Source organism: Aspergillus oryzae, chromosome 1, assembly GCF_000184455.2.
Source record: "Aspergillus oryzae RIB40 DNA, chromosome 1".
Classification (NCBI taxonomy): domain Eukaryota; kingdom Fungi; phylum Ascomycota; class Eurotiomycetes; order Eurotiales; family Aspergillaceae; genus Aspergillus; species Aspergillus oryzae.
This window is the reverse complement of record NC_036435.1, coordinates 682896-699193: the sequence shown is the minus strand read 5'-3', so window position 1 is coordinate 699193 and position 16298 is coordinate 682896. Positions and strand designations below refer to the sequence as shown.

General features: G+C 49.2%; 2 protein-coding genes across 2 annotated transcripts; one reads left to right on the top strand and one right to left on the bottom strand.

Annotated features, from left to right (window-relative positions):
* Positions 1 to 542: 542 nt before the first annotated feature.
* AO090009000261 (uncharacterized protein) lies at positions 543 to 4182 on the bottom strand (the record flags this gene model as incomplete). Its single annotated transcript, XM_023234470.1, has 2 exons — positions 543 to 1781; positions 1852 to 4182. 2 exons carry the CDS (start codon positions 4180 to 4182, stop codon positions 543 to 545), a joined length of 3570 nt encoding a protein of 1189 aa, XP_023088583.1.
* An 8362-nt stretch (positions 4183 to 12544) lies between these two features.
* Positions 12545 to 14236, top strand: wetA (developmental regulatory protein WetA; the record flags this gene model as incomplete). Its single annotated transcript, XM_001816693.1, has 1 exon — positions 12545 to 14236. The coding sequence occupies one exon, from the start codon at positions 12545 to 12547 to the stop codon at positions 14234 to 14236; it is 1692 nt and encodes a 563-aa protein (XP_001816745.1).
* Between the last annotated feature and the right edge of the window lie 2062 nt (positions 14237 to 16298).

Sequence of the window (16298 nt, the reverse complement as noted above, 5' to 3'; positions counted from 1 at the left end):
ATATCATGTACGGTCCGCCCAATTTTGCTTATGAGAGTAAACGCATAAACACGGCTTCCCAGGGGAATGAGTTGTAACAATAAAAAGAAAAGAGAAGAAAAGAAAACAATGTCCCGAGCTTAGAATATTGAAGGCAGGATATCATTCGTTCCAAATCCCATAAAGTCAAACACGACGGGGTACAAATTCAACAGGACAAAGTGGTATATGGAGAAGGAAAAGGCCAACGAGTGTCGTACCAGAGCAACGAAGAAAGTAAGGAAGATAAATGGAAGGGAACTCGTTCACCCAAGGCCCAGACATCAAGACGGAGGAGTCTTGACCCGTAGACAAAGGTAGTAAGGAAAAAGAGAACCTGAATCAAACGAAACACAGGATGGATCGTGACATAGCTTTAAATCGCTTCTAAAGAAAACGAAAAGAGAAACGCAAGGGCATATCTAATGGACACGTGGGCTAATAGACTTGAGAATGAAAATAAGGGAAAAAAGAGTATGAGAGTAGGGAATAGGCGAGGCATAAAATAGGATTACAAAATGGCACTAGACCTCGAGCTTCTTCCGGCGTCCGAAAAGGCGCGAGAGGCTATTCACCCCGGATTCTCTACCCTTCGAGGCCAGTGATGAGGAGGCTCGGGGTGCAGGAGGCTCAGGAGGCCCCGTCGTCCTGAGAAATTCAGCCAGGGCACTAGTCTCTGTTTGCCGATCTGTGACGGAGGGAAGGCTGCTGGTTCCATACATTGCGCCTCTGCTCCTCTCGGCGCCAACTTTGACTGAATAGTTCGATGGCGCTGCGGCATAGCTGTCCTGCTGTTGACGGAGCGAAGCCTTTGATAGTTTCGTAGTAGGCACCTTGTCCCCAGATGCATTGCGAAGAAGTCGCGCCTTCATTCCGAACGCACCGGATGAGCTCTTGGGGGGCATTGTGTTGACTGCCATGGGCTGCGGGCTGGGCTCCGACTCCGGAGGAGGAACATTACGCAAGAAATCTATCAAGCTTTCCTCCTCGCGCTTGGGCTTCGGGTCGTCCAGGAGCTCGTCAAGGTCCTCATCGTCATCTGAGTCAATGGCATAGGGGTCTGGCACCCTACGTTGTTTGCGCACAGGACGAGGGTCGTCCACTGGTGCTGTTGGCATGTGCTGAGCAGCAGTTGGGTGTACGGTAGTTCGGTTGCCCGTCTCCAGTAGTCCTGTGCGAGACCCGACGGAAGTCAACATTGATCCGTCTTGCGTGCTAGATACCGAGGGCGCATTATTTTCGGAGAGGCCAGTTTCCAGCGAGTTCAACTCGTCCGAATCCATGGTGTCTCGGAACGGTGCAACCGCACGTGGAATGCGGCGTGCCCCTGCAGTGGGTGGACCTTCACGAATGAAGTCGATCAACTCGGTTGTCCGATCTTGATCCGCTTTTGAACTAGCTGCTGAACGGGCCTCCAGCTTAGGGCCACTGCGAACTGTGCTCGACGGTGAACGTGGTGATTGGGTCGGCTGGGTGCTGAGGGGGCTACTTGGACCGGTCGACTTGATAGAGTGATCGTAATCACTAGACGAGCCAGTATTTGGTTTCCGATCGGCAGCTTGTTCCGGGTCTGATGACTGTTGTGAAGTCGCAGTCGAGGGTATTTCGATAGCTTTGTATTTGGGTGTGTTAATAGTTCCCCTGGAAGACGTGTGAGAGGTACTGGGACGTGGTACTTCCTCCCCGGGAGGGGCGCTATTCTTCAGGAACTCAGCCAGGTCCGCAGTGCTCGACCTGACTCTCCAGCGGGGGGAATCAGGTTCCTATTATAATTGATTATCAGTCGACGAACTCGAATAAAAAAGAGAGAGGAAGAGAGAAAATTAACCATACCTCAATTTCCCTCATATTTTTCGGGGTAAGGGTATAATGGAGAGTTTCCTCACTGCGGATCAATTCGTCCAAGCCGGTCGTGTCGTCATACGGTTCTTCAGCGAACCGATTGGTCTCGGAGGAGTTGCGCAGGCGAATTGAAACAGAATCCACCTGAAGACCAATCAGGCCTTTCAGCCTGCTTGAAACCTGGGACGTGGTCGACCCGGCGGTCACTGGGCGTTTCTCACGTTGGCTACTGAAACTGTCGGAGCGACGCGGTCTGGAGTAGACGGAAGAGGCTGCTGAAGTGGACGGTCGGATGACACGCTGAACCGCTGCACGTTCAGTTACCGAACTTATCGAGGATACCCCTGAACTTGAGCGGCCGTAACGATGGTGACTTATACCCACCAAGGGGCTCGGCCTATGTCGAGTCCGCGAACGATCAGAATAAACGCTTTCTCCTGAAGTGGAAGGTGGGCGAGAGATCTTCTCTTCCAGGTCAGTGGAAGTCCGAGTCTGAGGGGCCGAGGACTCTGTTGAAGGTTTATTTGTATCAGGATCCTTTGAAACATCGTGACTGATGGTAGGCTGCGCCGGGGTGGAGTTCCCCCCTTGCGTTTGTGACGGATCATCAACCACTGTTGGCATCGCTCGTTCGCTGATCACTCGAGTCGCGGTAGTCGACCTGTCATTTTCGCGATTTGCGTCCCTGCTACAGACACGCTTCGGTCGCTGTATCGGAGCCAATTTGGGTTTTTCGCACATTCCCTGTCCTTCAATCACCTCCGTGTCGGAATCGGTCTGGAAACGATCGCTCAGAGATGTTGACGAACCCGAAGTACTACTGGCTTGACTCGACTCGACTTCTACCGACACGGCAGATTGTGACGACGTGGCCATCTTATCCTGCTCCAACGATTCCTCCGGTAGAGGATCTGCCTCTGATACCTTTGACTCAGCTTTGGCCTTGGGAGGCTCATCATCCTCTTCGTGCTCGTACATGGTCTCCAGCGGCTTTTGTTCGTCAGATGCGGTGGGAGATGGCCGGTCGGCAGTTTGATCAGTTTCTGCCGACTCCGGGGGGGTAGTATCGGGCAACGATTTCGCGCGGACATGGCGGGTGAACTTTGCGCTCAGTGGGGTGATGGGCGATGTGGGAGATCTCGGCGATGGCAAGGTCAGCACCATGAGGCTATGGGGTCGCACTTTGTGAGCCACCACTGCCTGCATGGTCTGAACTATTTCAGCACCTTCACCATCAGACGTAAAACCTTCGATCTCCTCGACATCGTGGTCACCCTCCGGGAGTGCAACAGACGCCGGGTCAATCTCCTTTGGGATCTCGATGACCGGTCTTTGTGGCAGCTCATCATCAGTAACCCCACTGCTCTTCCGACACGACGAAGGACCAACTGTTGCACGGCGTCGAATAGATTCTCTAGAAACCACTCGGGACAACATAGGAGACCGAGTGTACCTGCGCCACGTGCGCCAAAGACGACCCATGGTTGGGTTCAATGCTAATTTCTCCATATCCAAGTCCTCCACGATTAAACGGTTGATGGTGCTTCGTTCTCCGCCAGACTCTGCCTCCTCAGGACCGTCACTCGGTTTGGCGGATAGTCGTGACCGAGCTGTTTCGCCCGCTATCACCAAAGCCTGTTCACCAAGATGCTCGATGATGGAAGTCAGGAAGATGGCAGCCGCCGGCGTAATATTTCCTACATGCATAGAAAACCGCGGCGAGACACTACCATCATCATCCAAACCATTCTGTGCGATGTACTCCTCCTCGTCATCTTCTTCCATATCTCCCAGTCGGGTATAGACCATACAGCGCAGGCGAGTCAATTTCCAGGAACGAATCAGGTCGAAATCACCGTTTTGAGACATACCCCGACGGAATTGAAACTCTTCCTCCTCCGGACCACCCATATACTCGCTCAACTCCTCATCTGCCGCAGAGACCACTTGGTTTGCGAGTCGCGGCTTTAACACATCCGCCACCGCTGGTCGAATACATGCTAGTTGCGTTGACTTAGCAGCCGCCAGGATGTTGAAGAGAATATGGTCCAAGAATCCATTCAGAGCTGCAAGAGCTTCAGGAGTGACAATCGCTTTAGCATCCGAATCCCCGCCTTCCTCGGCCACGAAGTCCGCAGTATTGAATTCTTGGTCAGTGGTGATGATCTGAGCGGCGGACGAAGATGCGATAAAGGAAGGCGGAGGCTTCGCCGCTGGCGGGGACATGTGAATGCGAGAGAGAGAATCGCTCGACATGCTGTTACTCCGGGAGCGTGAAGCCGTCCGGCCCATGTCGGACTCTGGACCTTTTGTATTCTGCATCGTCGATTTGAGGAATCACATACAACTGGCGGGGCTGCGCTAATCCGGGGTTCAGGATGTGGCGGTGACGTATTTTATCTTTTTGTTTTCTATTGTTATTGAATCTGGGAAACCTGGTTCATCCTGGACCGGTGAAACAATGGAATTTCGTCAGCCTTGCGGTCAATTGTACAGCCCACCTCAAAATCACTTTTGCGACTACTGGTATGTAGCATGCGAGCTGACGACATCAGGCCGTCCATGGGGCGTCATGATGAAGCTCAGTCTCATCCTCAAGGCGAACCCGGGGGGTAAAAGAAGGCAATATTCCAGTGCAGACGCTGAAAAGTGTTGGAACGGAGCTAAGACATACCCGTGTAACAAGTTCAAAAGCTCTTCACATTCATTTCGTTAGTGTACTCCGTACCGTTGGAATGGGTCCGAGGAACCGATCAATCATTAGAAAGGTAAACCGTAGCGGACAGGCAAGGTGTATGCGATCCCACGGCCAGGGAAAGCAGTAGAAGGAGGAGAAGGAGACGAGACTGACGTTGAAGGAAGAACGAGAGAAAGAGAAAGAACACAAGTGCCGTCTTCTTCCATCCGGAGAGCAGATCAGGAGTACTAAACCAAGGCTAAAGTCATAGTAACGGCGGAGAAGTTTAGTAAACAAAGTCTAATACGGAGCACACCACCGTATTAGAATTCTTTATTATTAGTCTAGTCCCCATGAATTTAATTTTAATTAGAATTTATTTTTATTATGACTACGACTCTGCTCCAATTTTTTTTAATTTTTCTTTTCATTTGGCGGAAATACTAAGGTTTACTGCCAATTGGAGTTTAGCGAGACTGCAGGATCAGGAGAGACGGAAAAGTGGAGACGCACGATGGCGCATCCTCTTTGGGATCCGTGGGTGGAGCCAACAAGTACCTGACTAGTCACTTTCTTTCTAGTCCACCGCGCTAGTCTAACCTGGAAGTTACAAGGGTCGGTCTTAGTCTACTTATGTACACTGTACAGAATACATAGTCACTGCTCATTGCTCAAACCAAAGAGAGCCCTTACGACACTCCCGTGTCTCTCTTCCCTCTCTTAGTGTCAAACACTGATCTAACTCTCGACATGAGCCAACATCATCCAATTGATTCTATTGACCCTTGCCACTGGTCGGAGTACACCTCCGAGCCGGGATATCCCCCTTCAGCCCGTGGAAGAAACCTCCGATAATGTTCTGATAAGCAACCGATCGTTCCATGGTTCTTCAGGTCATCATTCTGAGGTGATAAACCGACAAGTTACTGCGACAGGCAAGCCCTGCGAAGAGAAAGAAGCCGAAAAGAAGGCCAAAAGAAGGTCAAGATGACACTGAGACGGAAACGATCTCCATCCCGAGAAAAACTAACGAAAGAAATGGACCCCACTTGGTCTTCCGTCCCAAGCCACTTGAAGAGCCAATCCGATTGGGGTTTACCCGTCCCAGCTCCCAGGGTCAGGGGGGCGAAACCACAAGAAAAAGGAGCAGGGAAAAAAAGATAAATAAAAAAGTAAAATGGGAAGAAAACGGACCGGCAAGGATTTCACCATGTTTCAAGTCTGTATGAAATCTATCTGTAAAGTTCTGGGGGATCATCATATTTGCTTTTGGTCGGTTCTGTCCGGCTCTTCACCACGCTGAGGTGAGATATCTATTCCTGCCTGACGACCGAGCACGAGATGGTCCGCCTCGTGTCCTAAAAATTCAGTTTTTCCCTATCGAAGAATTATCCTTCCCTCTTTCACTCCGGATCGGCTCTCGTGCACGCAGTACCGGACAACCGACTCTCCATTCAAACTTAGTTTCCCAGACTATTGAAGCTGATCCAATCGTGTCCCTATACCACTTGGGGGAGGAAAAGAGGCTGATCCACCTGACACTATTGTTCCTCTTTATTCATGCCCTTTAGCAGACATCTCTGATTGGATGTACCCTCCATCAGCATTTCCTCCAGCTCTGTCTCCTTTTACTAATATTTTTTTTTTCCCGTTCTAATCCACCAAACCGCCACTCGATACTCCATTCACCATCACATACGGAGTACGGAGTATAGTAAAACTTGGAAAAGAAGGAACAAATAAAGAAAACCGCAACTATTGAACCCCAAACCCACCAACAACCACCCCAAAGAGACGATCATTGACAGCACGCCCGAGCACAATAACGGGGCACAGGACAACATTTCCCCATACCGGGGCACAGAGCTTACTCGACGGCAACCAAAGCCGTGAGGTCCGTGACGCATAAGATTGTAGGAATTGAAATAGACATAGCACGGGCACCTTGATAAAGCCAAACATTAATTCATCACCAACACTCCCATCCAATCCACGCCTGAGAAACCAGCCATAGCCCTGCCGATATGAACTCACCAAGTGATCAAAGTTGGCCCCTCCCAGATATCGATGATCTCATTCGGCAGTTGACAAGGTCGAAAGAGAAAAAGACAGGGACCCATTTCGGGAAAAGCAATTTCAAATACTAAATCAAAGGCTACGTAAGTACTAACTTCTATTGACGGCGGGTAGGCTAAGTAATGCCGTATCTCCATTCGTGGGTCGTTCGTTTATCTCCAGCGGGGTCATCGTAATAATAAACCATGGTTGGTGGTGACGGTTTCAATCAGATTGGATTAATCAACTACGTACTTAGATCGTGGGATGATTAAAGTGATCTCAGCTGAGATCAGCTCAGCCAACATAGCGTGTCCGTGTGTATGGTAAGCTGAGAAAAGAAAGTATATTATATCCGATGCAGCGAATCGGTACGGAGTAGGGTACCAAGTGAGTTAGTCCCCACGATGGAAAACCGATAGGATGGTATGTAGTAGATACGGAGTACTCCGTCCCTACATGACTCGAGTAGTCGATCATCTCGAGAGCAAATTTCCCAGGAACCACTGAGAAAGACAGAACCACCCCATCTATACCCCAGTCCATCCGTACGCAATATACAGTGTAGTAGGAGCAATATATTACTAAACTATGTATGTACCAATCGCCCTAGACGTACCAATACATATTACATACCTGATGCAAAAGGATTCCCTACCCAGCACACCCCCAATGTAAAACACATCTGAATCAGCCCACGACCGCAGTGGTCGTCTCACGATGGACCAGGATGTCGGATACCTGCATGCAGGATTCGGCTCCACCCTTCCTTACTCAGATGATACTAAAATCATCCCAGCCCCCAAAAGCAATAAGGCAACTTAACTGTTTGATTACGTCTCAGACTAGTCTAGCCCTAGCCCTGCTTCCTGCCTATTAATTTTTGCTTTTTGGGGTCCCGAACATCTAGAATCTTGCGTGCATATTATACTTCGTAGGGTTGCACTATCGGATACCATGGCGTTATTGGGCCCAACTCATGATGATGACGGCGTCGTTCGTTGGTTTCAGTGTTTACGTGTGTTTGGGTAGATTTGTGTGTAGGTATAGTAGGGGGCGGTTCGAGACAGTTTTGTCTATTTTAGTAGTGGTTCGCATGTCTGTTATTTTTGGATCTTGTGGCTTGTGGCTTGAGCTTGGGGAGATCTGTGTATGGGATGTGCCTGGCAGTAGGTCATGTCAGTATGGGAACAGTGGGTTCGTCATGTGTTTGCCGGTCCACATCTGTCATGGTCATGCCCATATTTTTAGCTTCATAGTCGGCCTGGGTAGTCAGTCTGGTACTGTCGCCTTTTAGGGCAGTCATAACGAACGACTCTCTGGATCAGAAACAACGTTTAATCCTAGGGAGGATGGTACGGCAACAATCGCTACAACCAAGGGAAATGCGACGGCATACGTAAGAAGACTATCCTCTTTGCCTCCTCGTGGTTGAAAAGAGAGCCACATACATATGCCCTTATTGTTAAATGGGCGTGACCATGCCCGTTGAAACTCATGATTTCAAAACTGAATAGATTAACCCGCTAGATAAAGCTTTTGTAAATCGCTATAGACAAACCAAATAAATTCCCGTGTTTCCGTGCCGGACTTTTTACTACGTTGGCTTCATTTTCCCTGCACTGAAGCCTTTTGTTGCTCGTAACTCATTTCAATGGACCATATAAGGTTTCCAGTTTTCAAGGGCATACGCGACCCCACCAGCGAAAAAGCTCAGCTCATCATGTCCGATCTTGACATCACTGGCCAATCGTTCGGAGAGAAGGCTCTCAATTTTCTTCAGTAAGCTCAGGTTAAGACTCTCGCGGACCTCAGCCGGCTGCTCCAGCGCTCCCTTTTCTTCGCTGAGGCTCAAAAGTTCATCAAACTCCTGCTTGGCAACGAGGTTGGGAAATGTTCCAATCACGTGGTTGAGGGCATGATCAAGGTAAACCCCATCGGCATTATCTGCTTCCAAGTATGGTGATTTAGCACGACCCATCATGATGTCGCCAACCAGCGCGTGCAGACGCGACTTGTAGCCGGGATCAGCGATCCCATTGATGCCATTCATATAGGCGATGAAAAGTCGCTTGTCTAGGTCCACAACATCGCTGGTATGTTCTTCAGGCAGCTGCCTGATGGAGTCACTGATATTGCCATGCTCGGCGTCATCGAAATCGTCACCGATATCGTTTCCCTCTTGTAAATGGAGGCTGCCAGATGCCCTTGCCATCTCCATCAGCTCATGGCAGGTCAATTCAGTACTGGGTGCATCTTCTTCTTGGACTTCTGGCGCTTCAATATAGAGCACGTTGGTGTCAAACCTAACGTTGTTCGACCCGAATGAAATAAAGGAGCCATCGGCTGAGTCGTCGTCATAATCATAGTCATTGTCATCATCTTCGCTATACTCGGACATAGAGTCCGACTCATCTTCCCAGCATGTGACGTAGTACACTTCATCGTCATCGGAATCCGAATCCGAGTCGGAGCCGGAATCATCTTCTGATAGAAACTCAAACTCTTGTTCAGAAGCACCCGATGCATAGCCGGACTCAGATTCTCCGTCTTCCGCAATTTCAGCATACGGTCTTTTTAGGATCGGCTTCAATAACGGACGCTCTGCCGTTGCCGTAGTGGGTGTTACAGACGAGACCACAGACGAATTGACGGTGGTCGGGTTAGTCGATGTGACTGAAACTTCATCAGATGCATAACAGCTGTCCTGAGAGAGAGAGATTTCGAGGCCGGAGAATGTCGAAGAAAGAGACTCCCAGGACTTTTTGTTCATGGTTTGGTTGCTCATATTGATAACCTGTGATCTGTGTTCGAGACACGTTTTGCCAAGTACCAATATAGGTGTGTTGAGACCCAAAGCCTTGACAACAGGTGAAGAATAGACCGTTTGATTTATTGAAAAAGGATCAGTAGTTGTGTTTCGATTTTGAGAGTTTTTGGCTTCGAAGGCCTCCGAAGAACCGGTAGGAGTCCATGGTGAAGCACAAGCGTGGATCAAGGTATTCACCTAGTGGAGGCTGACGAGGGCAACCCCGACAAAAACAATCTTGGAATACATCTTAGTGATTACTTCGAGATCCGTGAATTTCTTAAGGTAAAAAACATGCACTTCTGGTGCTGCTGAAGGTGACCGGTACAAGACTCCGGTTGAGGTCCTCTCCTGGTTTTCAAAATAGGGTTGATTTTGATGGACTCTGCGTTGATATACATATAGACTGTAGGTGTGCGTATTCGAAATCTTTCAAGGTATTGTGATCGCCCACGACGCGTTGCGTGGCCTTAACAAGGATAGTTGAGTCTGGACGAGAAAGCGCGACTTCCTCGACTGAATCAGAGATGTTTTCGCGTCGATGTACCAGAGATGATGAGTCGAGCCCTGGGCTTATAAATTCACGCCACTTTGCGTGGGATGGGGTGGAAGATTTAGCGGGGGCGCGAGGGGTAACAATCGGAAGATAGTCAGATTGCCCCAAGGGAAGTTCAAAGGTACACTATCATGAACCCACACAACAAACGTGTGGCGGCGACAGGAGTGGTGATAATGGAACAGCACAGGGTGCCTGTGGGAGGAAGGTCAACGAAAGACGACCGTCGCTGACAGTGCCTTGGAGTCAGATTTCCGTCATCACACCCACCACCTGACCAGTTGCGGCTGTTCGCCCCCTTCTTTCGGCTCCTTTCGGCCCGGCTTCGGATGTCCAAGAATGGTCTAGTGTTCCTCGGCTGCCGCTTGTTTCCCAACGAATGAAGTCATGGCAACCACTTCGGCGCCTGAGTTGATCCGCTCCGGGTTAGGGCTTTTGGACCGGAGTACCCGATCTGGTACTACTCAGTATGAACTATAAGCAAGTGTTGAGGTAAAGGAGGAACCGCGTCATGCGGAACGATGTTTGTGAAACACGTCAAAATCTAGGTTGCACAATCAAGATTGAGTAGATCCCTATTAATTCTATAAGACTTCATGTGTACGTATGTTTAATTAGCAAAAGTACTGGTCACAGGAGGTTTAATGAAGGACATTCGCCTTAATCTGGCGAGCATCGGCGAAGGAGATCTTTGTTCAGTACCTGCATATCTGCAGGTACCACAATTGAGCGTATACTTTGAGGCAAGGTACTGATATGTCCCTTGTACTCTCAACCTAATCCGTTCCTAGATGCTTATCATTCTTAGTGTCATGCATTCCAATCTCAAAATAGGGTCTTCTTTGAGGAACACAAGGGATGCAACGATCTTATCTGGGCTTTCACCCATAGTAGTAGTTCAAGCATTCTTTCATATGGCTGCTTCCCCCCTTTACCCTCTCGATTTCTCCCACCTTACCCACTATTCGAAAGTCGACCCTTGGTTGAGCCAAGTGTTTTTTCCTGATCCTGGGCAGCAGTGGTATCCAGTTTGCATTTAGGTGTTTGAGCCTCGACGGGTAATCTCCCTACAGATCTTGGCAAACTATGATCGCCGTTTGTTTGTTGCACAATAACTGCCTTCCAGAGATGAGCTACAAGGGTAAGACGGATTTGGACAAAGAAACCGCACTTCGGGCGTTCTGAGCTACATTGACATCGCGTGGTCTTGAGTGAAACTGGATAGCGATACTATATCCCTGTACCACAACCAAATTACCTGCTGAGAAATTAGTCGGTGGCGATCTCTGGCGATCTCTTGCGATCTGGAACACATTTAATTTTGTTGAGATCCAAGATGAGAAAGACTGTATGCAAACAATTGAAGATTGGTCAAAGGGAGCTGTTACGCGTCAAGAGGATTAATTATAGAAACTTCAGGAGAGCAGATTAGCACCTGCCGCGCATATCTTTTGTTCCAAACTTCTTTGAAGCTACTTACCAATTGGAACACAACTAGATTCTGCCAGAATGGAAATGATTTCCCCTTGATGAACACTTGTTCCATGCATGGTTACTGGAGGCGCGCATTCCTCTCCAGCTTTAGCATTCCGGGACCCATTCCAACAGGGCGATCGACTGCTCAGCATTGGAGGGCTCGACCGCTCGAGCAGCTCCTACTCCACCAAACTACTCAGTAAAGAATCCCATTGAACAAAGGTTCAATTGAGAGTGGAGGGAGGGTCTTTCCCGGATACCCACATAAGCTCTGGGTCTAATTCATAGGGTAGTATCATGATTCATGACGCTTACATTCGGTACGTCATTTCGCCGTGATGGGTGCTTCCCGTTAAGGACCGGCCCTTCTCCAACTGAGGAACGCGCATGGGCTGCGTGTACAAGCCGGCCAGTAGCTACTCCCATTGTTAACGATCAGCTCTCGCCATCATTGGTGTGCATTGGAGGGATTCTCTCTGGGGCCCTCGTATGACTGTCCTGCTGATACTACACACCCTGTTTCTGGTATAGTAAGGGTTGCATTCCACCAAGTGGCTAATGGGGACATCCGAGCATTCTCTCTGTCAATGAATGTGGGCAAGCTCTTGAGGTATCCAATCAGCCACCCAGTTTTCCAACCTCTGTGATTGGTCGGAGCAAGGTACTCAGGCATTCAGGTCAAGCAATGGGCCAAGGGTGGACCATATGGAGAGCTTCCCATCCCCCCTCTGGGGCATTCCTTACCCATCTTTAGAGCACTTGGAATGTGTGTAGAATCCAAGAGGCTGGGTCCCCGGCGCAACGATTCAAATACAGCCCTCTGTCTGTTGTTTGTTTTCTTTGTCTTCTTTGCATCTTCTGCAGTGTTTTCTTTGATTGTCAATCCATCAAACCACTCCTACACACCAAACATTCCAACATCGGTCGCTGCAAAGAATCGAAGCTCTTGGACGGATCGCCGGCTAAAGGATCCGCAGTTCCCTTCGACCCAGAGTATACGCTGGTCGCCAATCAGATTGGTTCCTGCCCACCAATTTGTTGGTAAACGTTCTCTTTGACAGCTGAGCTTGGAACCACCATCGCCGCAAACGGAAATAGAATATCCGACAACATGTTTGCACAACCTTTCGACCACTCGTTCAACAACGATGATTTATTCAGTCAGTACGTCAATATTGATGGCTCGAGTACCGACGGCAACAAAGACGTTTCATTCCCTAGCGACTTTGATCAATTCTTTTCGCTGGACTCATTGTCAAGTAATTGTGGCGAGCAGTCACCCATCATCTCCACCTCCAAACAACAAACCCATCCTTCACCACAGTGGGCGAAGGATTTCTGGAGCCTACCGCCAGACGCACCCTCATCTCTCGGCCAAGCCCCCCTTGCATTTCAAGACACCGTTCATCCCTCTGCTGTTTCAGATCTAAACGTCAACCTTGAAGCTTCTTCGACGACTTGCCCTGCAGAGACCCGCTCTTCGCCGACAACTCCCCCGGGAACTCCACGCCGTAAACCAAAAAGTGCATTAGTCACTCCGAAGTCTATCCAACGTCACCGCGAACCTAATGGTCGCCGTGGTTTGCAGCACAAACAAAGCTTCTCCCCCAGCCTGACACGTCCTTCTCAATTCCAGAAAGGAAGAATGGCGTATCAAGAAGCTTGGGCGCACCGACTTCAGAACTTGAATTTCCTCCGTAGTGCTGATGATCGATTCCCACTGTCGCCGCCACCGTCAGATATCCTGCCACAGCAAGAGAACATAGCGGCCGACAACAGCGCCGTACACATCCATCATTCGGGAGACTCCACCGAGATGCATCATCACTTTGACACTAGCATTTTCACCCCATCTCCCGCGATATCCATGCCATCGCCATGTACGGGAGTGTTATCAAGACAACAAGCCCGGTATTTAAACCACTCCAATAACTCCACTGTGACTTCGAGTCCCCCTTCAGCAGACGACATCTTTCCCTCCCCGCATTCCTCGGATCCCCAGTCCATGTCATCCTGGCATTCCGATGCGCTCGGTACTCCCGGGCTGTTCACGCCTGATCTTCAGAGCCACGATGCTCAGGCCTGGTGGCCACCCATGAATGCTCGGGTGCCCCAACGCCAACCTTCCTATCAACAAGTAGTCGCGTCGCCCCCTCCACAGCAGCCGATCCAGAACACCACCCATCAGCATGACTTGGCCAATAGTCAACATGACATCCTGCAAGGGGGTCTTATGATCCAGATGGATCCATCTGCGTATGACATGACCGCCACCGCCAATTCATCATTTTCCTCAACGACCATGGCTCCGACGGCGTCTAGTTGTCAGGAGAACCACACTTATAGCCACGTGCCTACCGCTCACGCTAAATATGTTGACGCATCTTCCTTTGCAACTCCCCAGCTTCATCCTCAATCGCGGTCACCATCTCTGTCTCCGCGAGCAGATCGATCCCCCAAGAACGGATTAGCCATGCATCACAGCATCACCATGAAAGCTCAGCGCCGTCAGCCCGGCCGGAAGATTTCCTCCAACTCAATGAATGTCCCCAAACCCGTCAAGGGCCTTAATGGATCGGGGAGCCCCAAGGGAGCCAAGTCGGTAACTGTTTCATTTGTAAACTTTACGCTAAATGACAGTCAAAAAATTCTCACAGGAGTTGCCCCCAGTGGCAGCTCCAAAACCAAAGCGCGACGGGAGCAAGAGGCCCGTGACCGGCGTCGCAGGATTAGCGAAGCCGCACTTAATGCAGTACGGAAAGCCGGTGGAGATGTGGAGGCCCTCGAGGCTGTAATGTTTTGAAAACTGGAGGTAATCCCGTTTGTTTGTTTGATTTATTTCTGCCATATACCTTTTGTCCTTATATTACTTTATATTGAGTGTTTCCAGTCGGTCTGTTCGGTGTTCTGATGGATCCGGAGTCTAAAACACTGAGAGAGAATCTGTTTGAGCGTTAGATTTGTTCCTGGCATCTTAATCAGCCCTCCCGGGCCGTCTTACCTAAACCTAATCTGGCATAATGTATTCCACCTTGATGTACATATCGAGTCTCCAAAAGTACTACAAATGCCATACCTCTTTAATATATCTTTCTGATCTTCTCGTTGGCTTAAGTCCTCTTTGCTAATTTATTGTTATATATAATATCGGATCAAGTATCAGGTGAGAGTCACGAATGTCATGGTGGACACCGATATGTAAGAAAGCCCTTCTAGAATCTAGATACTCCGTAGCATAACTATTATACACATTTTCAACCCTACTGAAAAAGAGGGCCATAGATCTCATAAAATACATAGCTGAAGTACAAATTTTCCAGTTCAAACTCCAATAATTAATATGAAGTATCGAACCACTCGGACAAGGTCAGCATGTCCAGAACCAAGAATGGCCCTGAGCCCATCCTTTCCCTCAAACCACCAGACGATATAGCCAAGTGGTGCACCCAAATTTCTCCGACGGGAGAAAAGCGCAATACAGCTTTGAAACCAAAGCTATCTGATAATTTCGAGTCATAACAAGCCACTTAGTAACCAGGCCTCGAATTGACGGCGCTCAGTCCAAGCGGAATCCTTCCAATGGCGCGTGTAATCTACCGACGAGATAAAGATCGACAATCTTAATTTCTATCCCGTCTTCAACTTCATCTCTGAGACGGTTTCGGTGTCCAGGACTGCGGCTGCCAGTCCTGGCTAGGAGCTCCTCGGGCTGCAGCCCAAGGATCATTTTTAGTGGCTGGTGTCTCGACGTGGTCCGTTTCTTTGGTTTCGGGTGTAGGGGCAGTATTTTCATGTGCGTTGCTGGCCTGCGCGGATGCATTCGTGGTCGCATCTGTTATTTGAGTTGCTGGCTCTGGTTGTTTGTTCTGTGGCATGTCGAGGTAAGAAGCCTTGCTGGCCCAGCGCTCATCGGCTAGTCGGGCCAGTTGCTTGATTTGAATCTGGCGAAGGACGTCTTGTTGTTGTTCTTGGACGGAGGGGGGTTCGGCTCGGACGTAGCGGAGCCATTGGTGCCATTGTGCTGAATTCCCATTGTGTCAGTCATTAATTGATTCTCTACCATATTCTTGACGAGACGGAGGTGTGGGAGGTAGAGTAAAGTAAATGAAGGGAGAAAAGGAAGTACTTACGGCTCACTTGGACATCCGCATAATGGGTTTTAGGATTGAACTTGACGATCCGTCGGTATCGCGCAGCATTCAAGGCATCTTTAAATTCCCAGAATGTGTTTCCGGAGAGATCCGTTCCTGTTGCAAAGACATTTAGGGTGAGACATTGCCGATGACTAGGTAGCAACGCTCAGGTTGAACATACCGACGAGGAAAGATTTTCGCCACGGCAATCGAAGGCTCTTCCACTTGAACCACAGACTATTTACCGGACTCATTTGGGGCCGATCAAGAAGAGGAACAATCAGGCAGCTATGAATAATATGAGAATAAAAAATGGGGAAATTGAAGCAGCGTCATCCACCTTGACTTGAACGGGGGGCTTAGACTTGGGCACCGAAGGGATTCATTGAAGGACGGACGTCATCGGGTAAGGCAGGGCTGTGATAGGTCACGGTATGGGCGGCGGCTTAGTCGATCTACAGGAGAAGGAAAGGACAACAGCATTCCATTCCATTCCCTTACTTATGAACAAGTATATCGTATTTTGTGTCAATTCACTATACTACTACTCTGTGTTTTATTTCTCTCTTATATTTCCCCTTTTTTTTCTTTCCTCTGTTCTTCCCCATTTGAACGCTACTCTGTATATAACCCACCGAACTATTCGATTCTAGATCCATTCCAATTTGCCTCTTTTATATCAGGAGCACCGCCTCCTATTCCGCCCCCCCTAGGTTCCCGTACCACGGTTCA